The following is a 15,646-nucleotide window of genomic DNA, read 5'->3' as shown; positions in this document are numbered from 1 at the left end:
GTGTCGGCCGCGGCAGATTCGCCATAAGGCGCCGGACGGGGACCCGATTTTCGGTGTTGGATTTTTTTTTTTCCTTCCCTTTTCCATCGCTCTATTTTCCAAGCGGGTCGCGCTCGGCTCCCGGCGCGCTGTCCCGCTGAGCCCCCGCGGCAATGGAGGCGGCGGCTGCAGGTGAGCGGGGCCGGGCCGGGCGGGCGGGGGAGCGCGCACGGATCCCCGCGCGGCGGGCGGGGAGAAGTAGTTCCGGCGGTGCTGTGACACTGTCCTTCCGCACGACAAGTAGTTCCCCCAGTGGCGGCCGGCTCAGCGTCCATCGCCCCGCGCTGCCCGGCGGGCTGGGGGGCTGTGGGGGCTCCAGAAGCCGCCGGAGGGCTCGGGCAGCCCGAGCCCGGGAGTCCTGCTGTGCCCCGGCTGCCCGTCCTGAAGCCGCCGCTTTGCAGCGAGTCGGGAGTAGCTGGAGCCGCTGCTGGTCCCGAATGGAAGCGTGGAGACCCCACAGCAACCTCACGGGGTGTGAGGGGGCTGCAGGGGAGCTGGAAAGGGGCTCTCCCTCAGGAACTGTAGTGATAGGACAGGGACTAATGGCTACGAAATGAAAGGGGAATTTTAGTGTGGGTATTAGGAAGAAATTCCTTACTGTGAGGGTAGTGAGACAGTGGAACAGGGTGACAAGGAAAGTTGTGGCTGCCCCAAGCCTGGTGGTGCTCAAAGCCCGGCAGGATAAAGCCTTGAGAAACCTTGGCCACGGCAGGGAGGTTGGGACTGGATGATCTTTAAGGGCTGTTCCAACCCCTTTCCATGCTCTGATTCCATGATTCTGTGCTCACCTGGGTTTGAAACACTCCTGATCTCCTCTGGCAGCCGCTCTAAATAGTGCTAACAGCTCAAGGTCCAAGATGTGTTAAAGATGTTTCCACTGCCTGTAATCTCAGGCCTTGGTGCGCCTTGTACTGGCCTGGCTGTCATTGGAGCAGTAACACTATCTCCGAAGTTACTAAGTTACTCAGAGGGGCAGCCCCAGCAGGGCTGTGTTTGTGCTTCCTGCCTTTCACAATCCCTGTGTGCTGTTGCAGTACGAGTTTGTGAAGTGATGTCGCAACAATTTAATGCCTGTTAATTACCCTGTATACTCAAATTTGGCTTCTGGTTGTCGTTCCCCAAGTTGATGTCTTAATTTTTAGAATCCCGAGTTATTTCTACCTGTCCTACCAAGTATTGTTGCATAGTTTACAACTCAAACCACCACTAAGGGGTAGTAGCCATACTCTAAAATTCAGAAAGTTAAATTTCAACATGAAGAAGAAGCTCTTTATGCTGAGGATGGTGCTGGAACAGCTTAGGAAGGTCGTGGAGTCTCCTTTTCTGGAGACATTTAACGCCCACCTGGATGCATTCCTGTGTCACCTGCTTTAGGGATCCAGCTTTGGTGAGAGAGTTGAACTAGATGATCTCCAGAGGTCCCTTCCAACCCCATCCATTCTGTGATTCTGTGAAACAGGATTTTATGCCAAGGAGAATTGCACTATCAGTAGGATAACTGAGTAGCAGAATAGCTAACAGGTGCTGTGTTAATTATGGACCATTGTTAAAACATTTCAGGACTGTTTTATATCCTGGGATCCAACTTTCAGTGAGAAATAATTCTTTTACTACTGGTGCTACTAATAAATTCCTATTTATTCAAGCACATTTGTCTTAATAAAAAGTGTTCTGAGTGTGGTTGAACCCAGAACTGTGGTGATTGTTCAGTATTTTTGATTTTGCTGTGCTGAGGTGTATTTGACCTCAGATGCATTTCCATTGTGGCTGCTTCCAAAAATCTGGTTCAGAATGTTTCATATGGTGCATCCTGAAGTTGGTGACTGATCACACAGTTTGTGCTTCTACTTTGAGGGGTTCTGGGTGGTTTTGGTGTCTGGTAGTGCACCTTACACATTTTGATCTTGTGCATTAGCATATTACAGTGGAACCTTAAGCAGTGTTATGTTTAGCCACATGAGGGAGATCTTAGAACATGAAAATAAAAATATCTTGCTATAAAGGTATCTACTATGGCTTTTTTCTCCCCTTAATGATGGAAAAGCTATCGTGTTCTATGTTTGATAAAGTGATTATTCTAAACTGAAAATAATTTCCCAGTTATTTGAATATTCTATTAAATTCATGTTATGTCCAAGTTACGAATTTTATGTATTTTAGCCAACGGAAATATGTGGAGACAGTTATCTTCTTTTAAAGAACTTTATTTAACTTTTTTTCCAGAAGCATTTGTGAAGATGGTGTGTGTAATGCAGAAAAATAGATGTGCTTTTATTTGCCATCATCAGTGAAACTCCAGGAGTTCCAAATGCAAGTTTCTTTCCACAAATACAGTATCAGCCTGTAAATACAATGTGTTTGGTTTGGGTGAGAGTGGGTCTGGGTGAAACCTGGGGAGCTCAGCAAGGCCAAGCTCCAGCTCCTGCCCCTGGGTTGGGGCAGTCCCAAACACAAACCCAGGCTGGGCAGGGGAGGGGCTGGAGCAGCCCCGAGGACTGGGGGGCTGCTGGGTGAGAGGCTGGACATGGCCCACAAACCAAACATGTCCTGGGCTGCACCCAGAGCAGGTGGGGAGGGAATTGTGCCCTGGTGAGAGCCCCCTGCAGTGCTGTGCCCACCTCTGGCACCCAGGCAGGGAAGGAGGCTCTTTGAGTGCTGGAAAAACTGAGCTACATTCAAGGGTTCCTTACACAGTGTTCTTACTGCAATGTGCAAAATACAATGTCAAAAAGTACTGAATTATTTGGATCTTGATTTTTTTTCACTCCTGGCATTTCATGTCCCTAACAGCACACAATGGATGTTTAAATAGGGAAGAGTCAGAATGGGGCAGGCACACAGGGATGCTTGTCCAGAATATGGACTTAGACCTCCTTAGAGGCTTTGCTGAGCCCCAGCCAGTCTCTGTCAACTTTCTGATCAACTTCTAAGAATTCTGGGCACTGAGTGGATGTGTGCCCCCCCTGGAGCTGCAGCAGCAGGGACAGATCAGCTGCAAGGCAGGCAGTGGTTTCAGAGGGGTCATGTCCTTCATGACACCTGGTTTTTTCTTCATTTTACACTTTGCCTTTTCTCCATCTTCAGTTACCTCCTTCCAGGCCAAAAAAAAAAAATAAATCTAATGTATATAACTACTCATTTATGGAACTGTGCTGTGTTGTTGATTTTCCTTATTTCTGCACCTTTTAAGGATGATGATTATGATTATTATTATTTCAGTAGAGGAACAATATCCACAGTTGTAAGCCCAGTATGGATCTTCTCTATTTTTTAATAGGCCTTTGTATTATAGGACCATCTCTTCTATAGGTCTGTCTGTTTTAGCTCTAAGATTTTGTTTCTGAGGAGAGCAGTTTCTAGCCTTGTTTTGAGACTGTCTTTAAAGTGTTTGCTATAATTGAGAGATCTTTCCCAGAAAACCTCTTCAAACCATTATAAAATGACAGCAAATTGAAAAAATTATTTTGTTATGGGCTCACCTCCTTTGAAGGGTGTTTTTCCTATACAGATTGCATTTATTGCACAGGCTCTTAGGCAGGCCTGTAACTGCTGAGATTTTTTAAAATGTTGCTGCATTCTGCTTTTTAAGTTACCTTTTTTTTTCTGCTTTTTTTAAGTTGCTAAAATTACCCTTAATGACCTGCTTCACTGTTTTTTTGCCTTAAATTGGACACAATTTAAATCTTCTTTTGCTTTCCTCATTTTATGAAACTTCCATGAAGATGTTTTCTTCTACTGAAAGTTCATTTCACTGCTATTCAGCTGTGCTTGATTTTTCCTTCCCATTTTTTAAACCTTTGATGATTAGCATCAAATATGATGCTTTTAAATAGCCTTCATGCTGCTTTCAAGGATTTAACTTGTCTTGGAGCTTTTTAGTTCTTTCTGTGGTTTGTTTTGTTAAAGATGCTTTTTATCTTTATATAGTTTTCATTGTTGAAGTGAAACATAAACATTTGGTTCTCTATCACTCTTTTAAGAGGGCTTTTGAGTAGTACTTTAATCATGGTTATAGAGTAACTCTCAAATGATGTCACTTTGGAAAGGGTCCTGTGTTTTACTTCTGATAAAGTCAAGAACTGTTTCTCCTCATGTGGTTTCCCTGTGTGCTTGCTGGGTGAAGCAGTCATTAATGGTGTCTAAACATTTAATCTTGGCATCCTGTCCTGACCTGACATTTACCCACTCTGTAGAGGGCTAATTAAAGCCTACAGTGTATTGTTCCTGGCTTTGTAACCTCTTTTATCCCCTCCACTGTGTCACAGTCATTGGTACCCCTGTGGTCAGGGCTGTTGCTCAAGTGTACTCCTTACACTGTACTTTTCTGTGCACTGTGTTTAAATTCCTCAGGAATTTTGTTACTTGTTAAAATAGCCTGGTAATCAGATTTGACCCTAAGCTGCTTCTAAAAGGCCTTTAAAAAAAATAATGCATCCTACTTTGTCCTCAATATTTTCATAGTGGTAAAAACCCACTGCATTACAACAGTGGTTATCAGAAACTTGAGTGCATGAATGTCAGTAATCTTTGTTTACAGCCAGGCTGCCAACTCTGCCATTTTATTATTTTTCTTGCATTACTGTAGTAGTGGTAATGTTTGTTTTTTAAAAAGCAACTACAAAACCAAACCTAAGACATTGTTTTGTTCTTTCCTGTAAAAAACATATTAATTTATGTATCGTCCTTCACTTAAAAATAAGTCTCTGATTTTTACTGCTGCAAAGTGAATCACATTCATCTTTGTAGTCTTTTGCACTTCTTACCTTACCCTTCAGTCTTAATTTTAAACCATTTTCATCCTTCCTTAAAGTTTTGCTTGGGTACACCTGATGCTCCTCCATTTTTATTTCTCAACTTGTAATTTTCTCTTAGTTAGATACAGAGAAAAACCAGCATAGTTCTGCTCACAATGCACCATGTTGGATTCATACCCCCGGCACCTTAACTAGTGTGCTTTTGGTGTTCAGTCCTAGTATATTTGTATTATATAGATAATAGAATTACAGAGTGGTTTGGCTTGGAAGGGACCTTAAACATCACTTAAGTCCTGCCATGGCCAGGGCCACCTTCCACTATCCCAGGCTGCTCAGGGCCCATCCAGCCTGGCCTTGAGCACTGCCAGGGATGGGGCATCCACAGCTTCTCTGGGCAACCTGTGCCAGTGTCTTACAGGGAAGGTAGAAATTTTAAAATATATAATTTCTTAGTCATAAAGAGTCACAAACTACAGTGTAATTTAGTCTTCTATGCAGTGTCTGAGAGCCTCTACAGATGTAGATTATTGAGTAAATTTCATTTACAGCCTGGCTAGGAATTATGGTGAATGTAAATGACTGGGTGTTCCATAAAACCATATTAAATGGGATTGATTTTAGCATCATTTTTTAGTTTTTGCAGGAATGCATCCTGTACTGACATTGCTGTAGCAGTCTTTCTTAATGTTAAAATAAAGTTTGTGGCACTGAACTAATGATAATGAAATTGCCCTGATTTCAGTTAGCAGCTGAGAGCAAGAACAGCCATGGTCAGGGGCTCCTTTGCTTGAATGCTTTCTGCATGGCTGGCTTTGTCTCAACAGTCATTTTGTGCTGGTGAATCAAGAAACTGTTGCTTACTGTTCAGAATTGCCCAAATTTAGATAAAGAAAGCCCTGAAATAGCTTTTGATTCTCCTGCTGCCATTTCCAGTATGGTTGATTTGTTAGTTTTGAGCACAGGGTTCATGTGGTGCTGCTGTTCTAATGGTAGCAAATGGTTTGTTTTGTAGACTTTATATACTTCTTTTTTCTTTAACATTTACCAAGGATAATGCTTTTGATTTGCAGATGTGCTGTAATACTGGATATTAATTTCTTGATGAATAGAAATAGAGAAAATAGCCAGAAACCAGCATTGATTTATCCAATTTTTTTTCTTTAGAAATAAAATTAGTTCATACCAGCATCTTTATGAAAATAATGATTAAAATATTATGTGATCTAGAAAGTATATTTTAAGTAAAACAACACCAACAGCAGAAAAAAACCCTACAAAAAACCATGAAAACCATGAAACCAACAAACAAGTGTCCTGGAGGTGAAGCAATAAATATCAGAAATACACTGTAACATGTTTGTGAAAATTTTGGATGTTTGAAATGGCTTTGAAAATGAAAAGCCTCTAACATGCTCAGAGGAGTGAGATCTGATAAGTAAAATATTTTTAAAGTATTTGACAGTAGTACAGGATATCATTATTTCTTCTCCTGTATTTGCCCATTCTTTTATGTTCAGTTGAAACATTTTATTACTAAGAAATAGTGTTGCTTGTCTTAAACAAAAGTTGTTGGCTTTTTACATGCTGCTTTATATGAATTGCTACCTCACATTTCATTGCTTCTACCTAAACAGAAAAAGTTTTGTTTATTGTTCTTAGACACTTCAATATCTAACCTGTTCAACCTTTGTGTGTGAAAAGTTCTTTTACAAAATAAATAATTTGGTTAGAATAGCTGTGCCCACCTTTTCCACTTTTTATTGTACTTGATATCTGTACAGGAACAACAGAAAGAGAAAAAAAAAAAACAAAACCAAAAGCCCAACAAGACCAAGTCCTAGTCTGATGAATAAGATTTTTAATTGCAGAAGGTTCCTGTTCAGAATTTGATGGTGATGAAACAAAGTTTGTTTCAGCTCTGTAGTAAGTTTAGAAAGAAATAAGTTATTATTCATATTCTGAACTTAATTGCTGCATATTTTAGGAAGGTTGACCAGATGCATAATTATTGATCCTGTCAACTTTTTTACACTGGCAAACAAATACCCAGTGACTTAATTTTTTTTATTTAATTATGGAGTTGTAATTCCTTTTAACAGCTCCAGAACTTTAAAGGCACTCCCAGAAGTTGTTAACACTTGCCTGCTTTGAGTTTTTCACCTTGAAAGAAAAGGTGAAAAGTTTTGGATCCATTAGAATGACTTAGGGTACATAAATACAGATTTATGTCTTTCCCTGTGTGTCTTTTAAAAGTAGTTATTAAAAATAATACCAATGCTGAGACTTCCTTTTATGCAAAATTAAATTTTTGGTTGGGTAAAATGTATTTTGCACTAGGTTTTGTCATACAGTGGTTAAAAGTACATATGACAATAATATATTCCTTTGTTCCCTTAAGTCCTGGTAATTTCAGGGATCTTTCCAAGATGAGTGCTGCTTTCTTGCCCCTTTCCCCTTCCCCACTGCAACTTTAAAGCCAAACAGGACAGTTACTGGTTTATGCTTTGTTAAGGGGATTGGGAATCAGGGAATCTGCTTCCTAGTGTGCAGCTTGCTCTTTGTTTTTAGTAATCCATTTGTTAAACTCCCTTTGCTGTAGATATTCTTAGTGTGAAGAAAAAAACCCTACTAATTAAGCAATATGCTGACGGTTTTGGAAGAATTAAAAAAAAAGGCTTTGCTTACGTTATAGCTCAATTTTCCACCTTGTCAATTAAGGAGAAAATTATTGGTATTATTTATTTCAGTGTATATTTAGCACAGTTTATAGGGGCAAACTGAAGATAATGAATTAGCACAAACATGTTTAGTGAACAGAATGTCCCAGATTGGTTTTGGCTGAATTTCCTGATGTTTGTGTACCTGCATACTTGATTACTGTTCTTTTCTTTCTCTGCATATTTAATTGCTGCCTAATTAATTGCTCACTTGATTTCCTATGTAATTAATTATTCACTAATTAGTCATTGATTCTATGCATAGTTAATTAACTTACTCCTGATTTGATTTTTACACTTAATTGACTATAACTCATTGCTTTATCGCTACACTGCCTAATTAGCAACTGCATAATCAATTATTGTTTGCTTATTCCATACTTGCTTAGTCTGGTGATCAGCAGAGTTTATCCTCTACTCTCTGACCTCCTTTTCCAGTCATTCTTCCTAAAATAATTTCTTTACTCTGGTTTCCAACTCACCTCTGAGTAAAGCTCGTGCATCTTCTGTGTGTTCTCCTGGTGCTTCCTGCACCTTCAGTGACACTGAGTGTGCTCTGCCACCTGGGCTCTTCCCTCCTGGCTTTGGGTGGCCTTGCTAATCAAACCCTTTAAACACCCACGGAGGCTTCTGGGCACTCTCCTTGCTCTGCTGCCCCTCCCCAGGTCCTCTCTGGGAGGAGTGAGAGGTAAAGTGCTGTGTGAGTACTGATTGCAGCTGTTCAAGGAGGAGACAAGAGACAAAACCCTGGGGCTGAACTTCTAGGGACAACAGCCAGCAGGTCAGGAAGCAGAAACAGTGACAAATAAAACCTCAAAACAGAAATGTCAGCTAAATCGTGGAATTTGAATTGGTTAAATGTTTAGGTAAATGTTCACAGGTTTTATTTTGTGTTTACATTTAAAGAAGAGAGTTGTTATCTGCTGCATCAATAACAGGCTTCATGTCTTTTTAAAGAAACAACAAAACAATAATGCTAACTGGGGCAGAACTAGTTCAAAGGAACATTTCAATGTACTGCATTCAAACCAGAAATATCAGTGTGCTCAGGACAGCAGAATGGCTGAGAAGGAGCCCAGCTGAGCTCCCAAGAACACATTGATTGTGCCATACACTTACAGAGCTGCTTGTGTGCAGTAAGAGGGTGTCTCGAGCAACAGGAGCAGTATTGGAGTTGTTCTTTCAGAGATGTTGTGGAAGAGATGAAGGCACAGCCTGCCTGTTAGTTTTCAGCTGTGCTTTGGTTATGTTTCAAGGGCAAATACCTGTAAGAGACACCTCTGCTCTTAACTTTCAGGGCACCTCAAATAAAGATTTGTTTTGAGTGGGGTGAACTATGTAATTTTTGTGTCGTGAAAGAGGTAGAATAAGGTTCAATAGGAGAGTGTTTAGGTTTGTTTTAAAAATAGGTCCCAAAATATAGCTTCCCTGTTTTCATGCCCCCAGATTAATCCCAAAATTCACAAACTATCATGTTATTTCTGTACTTACCCAGTGATCTTTGGTTTGACTTGTACTTCAAAAGTGCTGCTTGTTCCAGTTTGCTTTCAGTGGGTTTACTCCTTAGGGAGATAAGGGAAGGTAACAATTGAAACCAGTCTCTGGACCAGAGCTTCATACATGTAGCTGGAGAACATGTGTGCTGTTAAAATTGGTTCCTGGTTGTTTTTTGTTTCATTGGAACCTGAAGGGAGTAGAGACTCTTGAAAAATCAACCATTAAACCAAAAGACTGCAGTGTTAGAAAACAGAAGTCCTCTGAATTTCTCTGGCTAAAATCTCTGTTTTTTAAAATCTGGGGTTTTATTAATCCTTCTTTATTGTTATTTACTTTTTTGACTCTTTGCTTTCACATCACACTTCAAGTACCTGTGAATTTAAAAAGGCCATTTGCCTAAAAAGTTGTGTCAAATTTCTGTTTAAAGCACTGACCACGGGGCATTTTAATGACATTCTTCATTTGCTCCTGCTGCTTTGAAGCTTTTTAGTTTGTTTTTGGTTTTGTTTGTTTGCTTTTCTTAAATCAACAGAAAATTTTCATGGAATTTGATGAGGACGTCATACATGTAGTTTTACTATGTGTTTGAAAATACATAAAATTATAAGGATGTTTGAGGCTGAAAGGGGAAAATGTTTTACATTGTTCTTCTTCCTTTTGTGTCATGTTAAAACATTTCTATGCTTTTAGCCAGAAGAAATTTTTTGCCCTATGTGGATCTAGCTAGGAGTTTACCCATTTCTTAAATTGATTAATTTGGGGATGTATTATGGCTATGTTCATTTAGTGATAAAAAGAATTTCACCTCATTGCTGGCTGTTATGTGTCTTAAGTAAATTGTAGTTACTATATTGACTGAACCAAAATCCTAGTCACTCATGGTAACATAAATAACTTGCATTTGGCAACACTAACTCCTTGTTTTTATACTTGTTTTTTCAGGGATCAATTCCATCTTCATGTGTAAGCTGTGTAACTTATTTTCACCAAATAAGTCCGAGCTGTTGTCTCACGTCTCCGAGAAACACACTGAAGAAGGGACTGGTGTGGATGACATCATTATCCCTCTCCAGCCTCTAACAGCACCCACAAACACAAGCAAAGATGGAGAAGGTACATTCAGAAACTGAGAGAAGTATAATTTTCAGTGTTACATATTTTTTTAATAAAACCTGTGGTGTGATGACTCTGCATGGTGTATAGGATGGTCTCCATAGCTGTTTGTCCATGTCTGGTTTTTATAATAAGCACTGTGCAACTGTTGCCCTAAATTTCATTCAGCACAGAATAGGTCACATGGCAGATGTGGATAAACTCAGCTTGTTTGAGGGAATGATGGCATTGGTTCATTAATTTTCAATGTGAGCTATAGCAAAGTTTGCTTCCTACAGCTTTAATTGGAGCTCTGTAGTGGGAGCAGTGGGAAGATGGTCTAGCAGCAGTGAGCAGCAATGAGGACACCATGGGTGAGGTGTGCCTTGAGCTTAGGTGTCCTTTTTGAGTTGTCTGCCATGTTTGTTGTGATTCAGGTAATGTTAATAGTTCTATTCCAAAAAGGAAGTGGCACAATTCATAATTTATAACTGTTTTGATAGTGATGCTGATAAATAAAGAAATCAGAAGTTGAATGAGTTACACATAAAAATTTTATTGTGTGATGGAAGAAGTTACATTCATTCCATTCCATTTTTAACTGGTCATAATTTCCAGCCTTTAGAATATTAGCAATGGGTTCAAAATAATTCAGACTTTTTATCTTCTTTTATGCCCTTACTTAGTAATGGATTTGTATTGCTGGCAAACCTCTTATTTAACACAATCACTAGAATTTTTCAATCATTAAAAATTCTGAATTTTAAAACCTATGTGTTTTTGAATCAACTGCCCTCTAATATCATACATTCAAGAATTTTTTTTTGTTAACATATGGATGTGATGTTTCTTTGCTTATTTACCAGCAGTAATTCAATAGTTATATTAACTTCATCAGTGTAAGATGATATCTCTAATAATGGTCATTTAGTATTTCACTAGAGCTGCTGTCTCTTCAGGTGGCTGGTGAGGAAAAATCTCACCAGAGTATTATTTTCACATAATGCCCAAAATTACCAGTGTATCAGAAGGTGATGAATAAATTTCAAATCAGTTTTCAAAATGTCATTCTAATTTTATTTTTGTAGGACAGAATTAATTCCTCAGGCATGCAAAATGCATTTTCCTTTCTCAAATCTTTGTTTCCTGTTATCCCTCCACTACATATTTTTTGAGCACAGTGAGACTGATACCTTGTAACATATTCATTTTAGTAAAAAGGCTCTTCTGTAAACTTCTCTTTGCATTTTTGTCAGGAGTATCTGCACTTTTTGTATTGTATGTGTTCAGCATGCATTGTACACTTATGAGGATAGTTTGTAATTACCATTATGATCTGCAGCAACAAAAATTAGACATAATTAGCTTTTAAGAAAACAACTCTGCAAATCGTATGTAAAATATAACATTCTTAAGTTATATATATTCATAATTTACCTTACTCATTATTCTTGGTGAATAGTTTTATTCATCTGATGGACTTATATGGTGCCACCTTTTTCAGGTTAGACAGCCCAACTCTGGCATCTGTTGTCAGTAAGAATATCAAGGTAAATTACTTTTCCACAGTTTTCAAGTCATATTTTAAGCATTCTTTAGACTTTTTCCTTTCCCATCAGACACATTGATTGGAGAACATGGTTCTGAAGTCCCATTGATTTATTTTCTGTGTTCTGTTTAAAAAAATACTGTAATCTACAGTTCAACATTGGATTGGAAAGAGTTCTTCTTTGAAAGCATCAATTATTCCCTCCTGCTATGGAATCTGCAGCAAATAAAACTTAGAAAGTTTGTAGTATACAATTTAGTGAACCAGTGAGTCAGTGAACCAGTGTTTGCACTAATTCAGTGTTGTCATTGAAAGGAGAAGTAATTGGTGAATCATAGTCTTAGAAATTACAACTTTTAGTAGGTGGTGACTAATAGATGAACATCTTTCTGTCCTTTGAAAGTGTAATTTCTCTTCCAATGATTGGTAAATACTGTAGCTACCCCACAATAGGCACAGAAGAGTGAATGCTGAGTTGCTAATGGAGCTCTTTGTTCTGCCTGAGTAATGAATTAATGATTTTATAAGTGCTGAGGACTAGTAAAGTGCTAGGCATGTCATATGTGTTTATTACTCTAGTGTTTTTATTTACAGTGCTCTCTGCTGAGTTTTGTTTAGTCACACCACTTTCCCATTGTTAAGCCATGATCTATTTAGAGTTGATTTGTTCTAAATATTTTGGCACAATGATGTCAAAATTTTTTATGAAGTGGGGCCAAGAGTCCCCACAACAAGGGAGACGTTGCTGTTATGCACAGGTCACATTTTGTCCAGCACTGGAGTGTGCCATCTTTGTTTTGGGAAATGACAGATAATTGTAGTCATTCATGCTCCAGTTTAGCCTAGGGCTTTTTATAACTCTTCACAGTGATCTCCATTTCTTTCACAGTGCTTGTCAAAACTCAGCTTTCTTTTGCTTTTGCTTAGTCAAATTGGTGAGGATTTGTGGAACAGCATCAATGGCCCTGGTTTCCTCTATTCATACTGTTATTACCTGCTGGATTGTTGTTTGGTTTGGGCTGTATCTGTGTTATGGGATGCATGTCTCTGTCTGTTATGAAACCTCAGCGAAAGTTACAGTGTGAGTGTCATCACTTCCTCCAAGGAGTGCAGCCATTAAGGTCACTTAGAACCATGGTGTGTGCATCAGCCTGATCCTTGCTGAGCACAGGATGCAGCCAGAGCCTGCATTCATTCATTCACACCCGGGGGACAGGAGGTGTTGCAGGTGCTGTGCTACAAACACAGAACTGTAATAAAATAAGGCTGAGGGTGAGATTTATATGGGCGCGTTTGTGTGACACTGTGTGCAGAAGAGTCTGAATATGTTGTGCTGTTGTGCTGTTGTAAGTGATGAAATGTAAGCTTTTTATACTGACATTTGAGAAGGATTCATATTGCATAATGTATCAAGCTGTTAAAATATGGTCAGAAGGCTTAAGTGACACTTGCACAAGCATTTTGTGACTTCTGACAAACTTTTTGTATTAAATAGATTGATTTGGACAAGCTTATGTGAACAATTCCTGTGAAGGAACAGTATAAAAATAGACACATGGTTTATTTCATTACTCACTTTTTTGAAGTGTCTTTTTTATGCCTTTGAGTACATAATTGTACAGCATAGCACAGAATGTCTTCCCTGGATATTGCCATTGCTCATCCAACGGCAGTCAGCATAAAGATTGGTTTCAGTCAGTCTGTAATGAGTGCAAAATCCCCAGAAACAGCTAAATTGTTCTTGAGGGAACAGGATCTTAATTCAAAATCTTTTTAATGACCAATTTAAAACTTCTATTTATGACTAAGCATCCTTGAAATAAGTGTTAGGGGGGTTTATTATTTATTTAGTATACTGCTTTATTTTTAGCAGTTAAATAGATTCTTTTTTCTAACAAGCATTATTTGATTAACTTGGTTATGTACTGGCAGGTGAATGACAATGTTCTGCTATTAAATTGCTGTGTGCTGTTGATCTTAGGTGGAATTTGTGTACTGAGGTGGAATTTGTAACTGCAGTGTGAAGAGCTCACCGGGGGCATGCTGGGTAGAGACAGCTGGAATTTGTGGTTATGTGCCTCATTAAAAGATTAATTCTGGCATTGTTGACTCAAACTAGCTTCAGATAAGTTCTGTCTTGGAAAAAGGAAACCAAGGAACAAGGAAAAGAAATGACTGTGATAAACCTCAGAAGTTCTGGTGATGTTTCAGTTGCTCACGAGTCCTCCTGTTCCTGTGTTTGTTGCTGCCTGCCTTTTGCCACCAAACCTTTTACATGGTTGAGAACTGCTGTAAATTCTCCTACTGCTGGACATATTTACAAACGTTTCTAAAATTTGCACATTCTTTGTTTATTTGCCACCCCATTAGTAGTCACAGTGATAAGAACTGCAGTTTTATAAGCCATAGCAGAGGTTCTCTCACCAGCCATCTAAAGGAACAGTTTTCATATTTCTACTTGCATGCAAGATTTTGTTTCAATTTCTGTGAAATGTGCTGTTCTGTTTTTCATTAAATTTTCACTAAAACAGTCAGGAAGAAGCATCTCTTTGACCTGGTTTTTCTTAATTTCTTTTTGTTGGGTAATCTGATGATTGCATTGCAAAGGAATGAAAAGAATATCATACACAGAGAATATGGTGATTGCATTCATTGTTCCAAGCCTTGGATTTAACTATTTTGTAGGAGTCTGACCAGCATCCACGTTTGTATTTCTCATGTTGGAACTATGATTCCTGTTAGCAAACTGTGGCCTTTTGATGGGTTGATGTAAAAGATCGTTGTTGTTTGGTTTATTTTAATTGTTTGTTAATTTCTTCTATTTAAATACGTATTGCTGTGATGGATGGACATCAAAATAGCATGAATGGTAACAAAGAGAAGTTTTGAGAGCACTGAAATCAGCCCTTTCTTTTTGGCTGAAATAGACAAAATTAATTTTCTTAGAGTAGCATGAAAGTTCAGGACACTGGTGGAGAGTTGCAAAAAGTTATGGGAAACAGTTGGGGTATTTTTATTAATAGTAAGGTTATTTGGCAGTTTTATTATGTTTATTTAAGCAGACAGGTGTTCAGTCACTCCTGTAAGAAGACAGAATGCTTTCCTTTTTATCTGATAGTAATTACATGGCTAACTCAAAGCTGTGGTCTCTGAGTGTGGGGTTTTGTTTGCCTGGTATGTTTTAGGGAAATGCTGACTTGGTTACAAATAACATGATGCTGCCTTCTGTTCTCCTGCATAATCTTCCTTTAAGATTCCTTAAGTCATTTATTTTTCCATATCCTCTAAATCAACCAATTCAATAAGGTCTTTCAGCACCTGTGCTTGAAAAATTTTTGTAGTTTGGCATTTTTTTAATATTCCCTCTTTTTGTGGTTTTTCAGACTTCTATATTGTCAATCTCAATTTATCAGAGCAGCAGTGATGAGAGAAATCTTAAGCAGGAAATACAATTTAAGTTGTCATGCATTTCTATGCACTGCATATCATGGATTTCATCAATATTTCCTCTACAGAAATATGGAAATGTAAAATTAATATTGTATTTATTGGGGGTTGTGGATGACTTCCAATTGTAATTCAGGAAACATTTTTTTGCATGACTTCTGGAATTTATTTGTTGCCAACAATTTTTTAGGCCAGCTTTTGACTAGAAAGTGCTGACAACCAAGAACCACAGAAAATATTGGGGAGTGATCGTTCACTATATTAAAAAGTCAATGAGATTTTGGTTCTTAAACATGCATTGTTTTTCCCTGATTACATCTCAATTCCTGGGTAATTTATTTGAAAATGATTTAAATTAAAAGGCTTTTGTAGTGTTGAAACACAGTAGAGCAATTTTGTAGTAGGCATGTGCTGAGAGAGTGCTTGCAGTGTAATTAAGTAAAACTGTGGCACTTTGACATCTGCTGATCTCAATAACACAAATGTTATTGCTTTGCAGCTACCACAAATGCCAGCAAATACCACTGCTGGAAATAAGTTTGTGTGATGCT

At 38.6% G+C, this 15,646-nt stretch overlaps 1 protein-coding gene across 2 annotated transcripts in view; it reads left to right on the top strand.

The window, feature by feature from the left end:
* The window catches only part of ZFAT (zinc finger and AT-hook domain containing), an 87,616-nt gene that overhangs the window by 1,427 nt on the left and 70,543 nt on the right, over nucleotides 1–15,646 (top strand). Inside the window, exons 1-2 of one of the 2 annotated variants that reach the window (XM_074557376.1) lie at nucleotides 10–171; nucleotides 9,950–10,120. In XM_074557376.1, the coding sequence (XP_074413477.1) occupies nucleotides 153–171; nucleotides 9,950–10,120 (190 nt within the window). In that variant the 5' untranslated portion in view covers nucleotides 10–152. Of the gene's footprint in view, nucleotides 1–9; nucleotides 172–9,949; nucleotides 10,121–15,646 lie in introns of those variants that run through there. The other variant, XM_074557373.1, reaches the window with a different exon arrangement.

This window comes from Zonotrichia albicollis, chromosome 1 (genome assembly GCF_047830755.1).
Source record: "Zonotrichia albicollis isolate bZonAlb1 chromosome 1, bZonAlb1.hap1, whole genome shotgun sequence".
In the NCBI taxonomy this organism is placed as follows: domain Eukaryota; kingdom Metazoa; phylum Chordata; class Aves; order Passeriformes; family Passerellidae; genus Zonotrichia; species Zonotrichia albicollis.
Note: the sequence above shows the minus strand (reverse complement) of the source record. Positions and strands in the feature narration are given on the sequence as shown.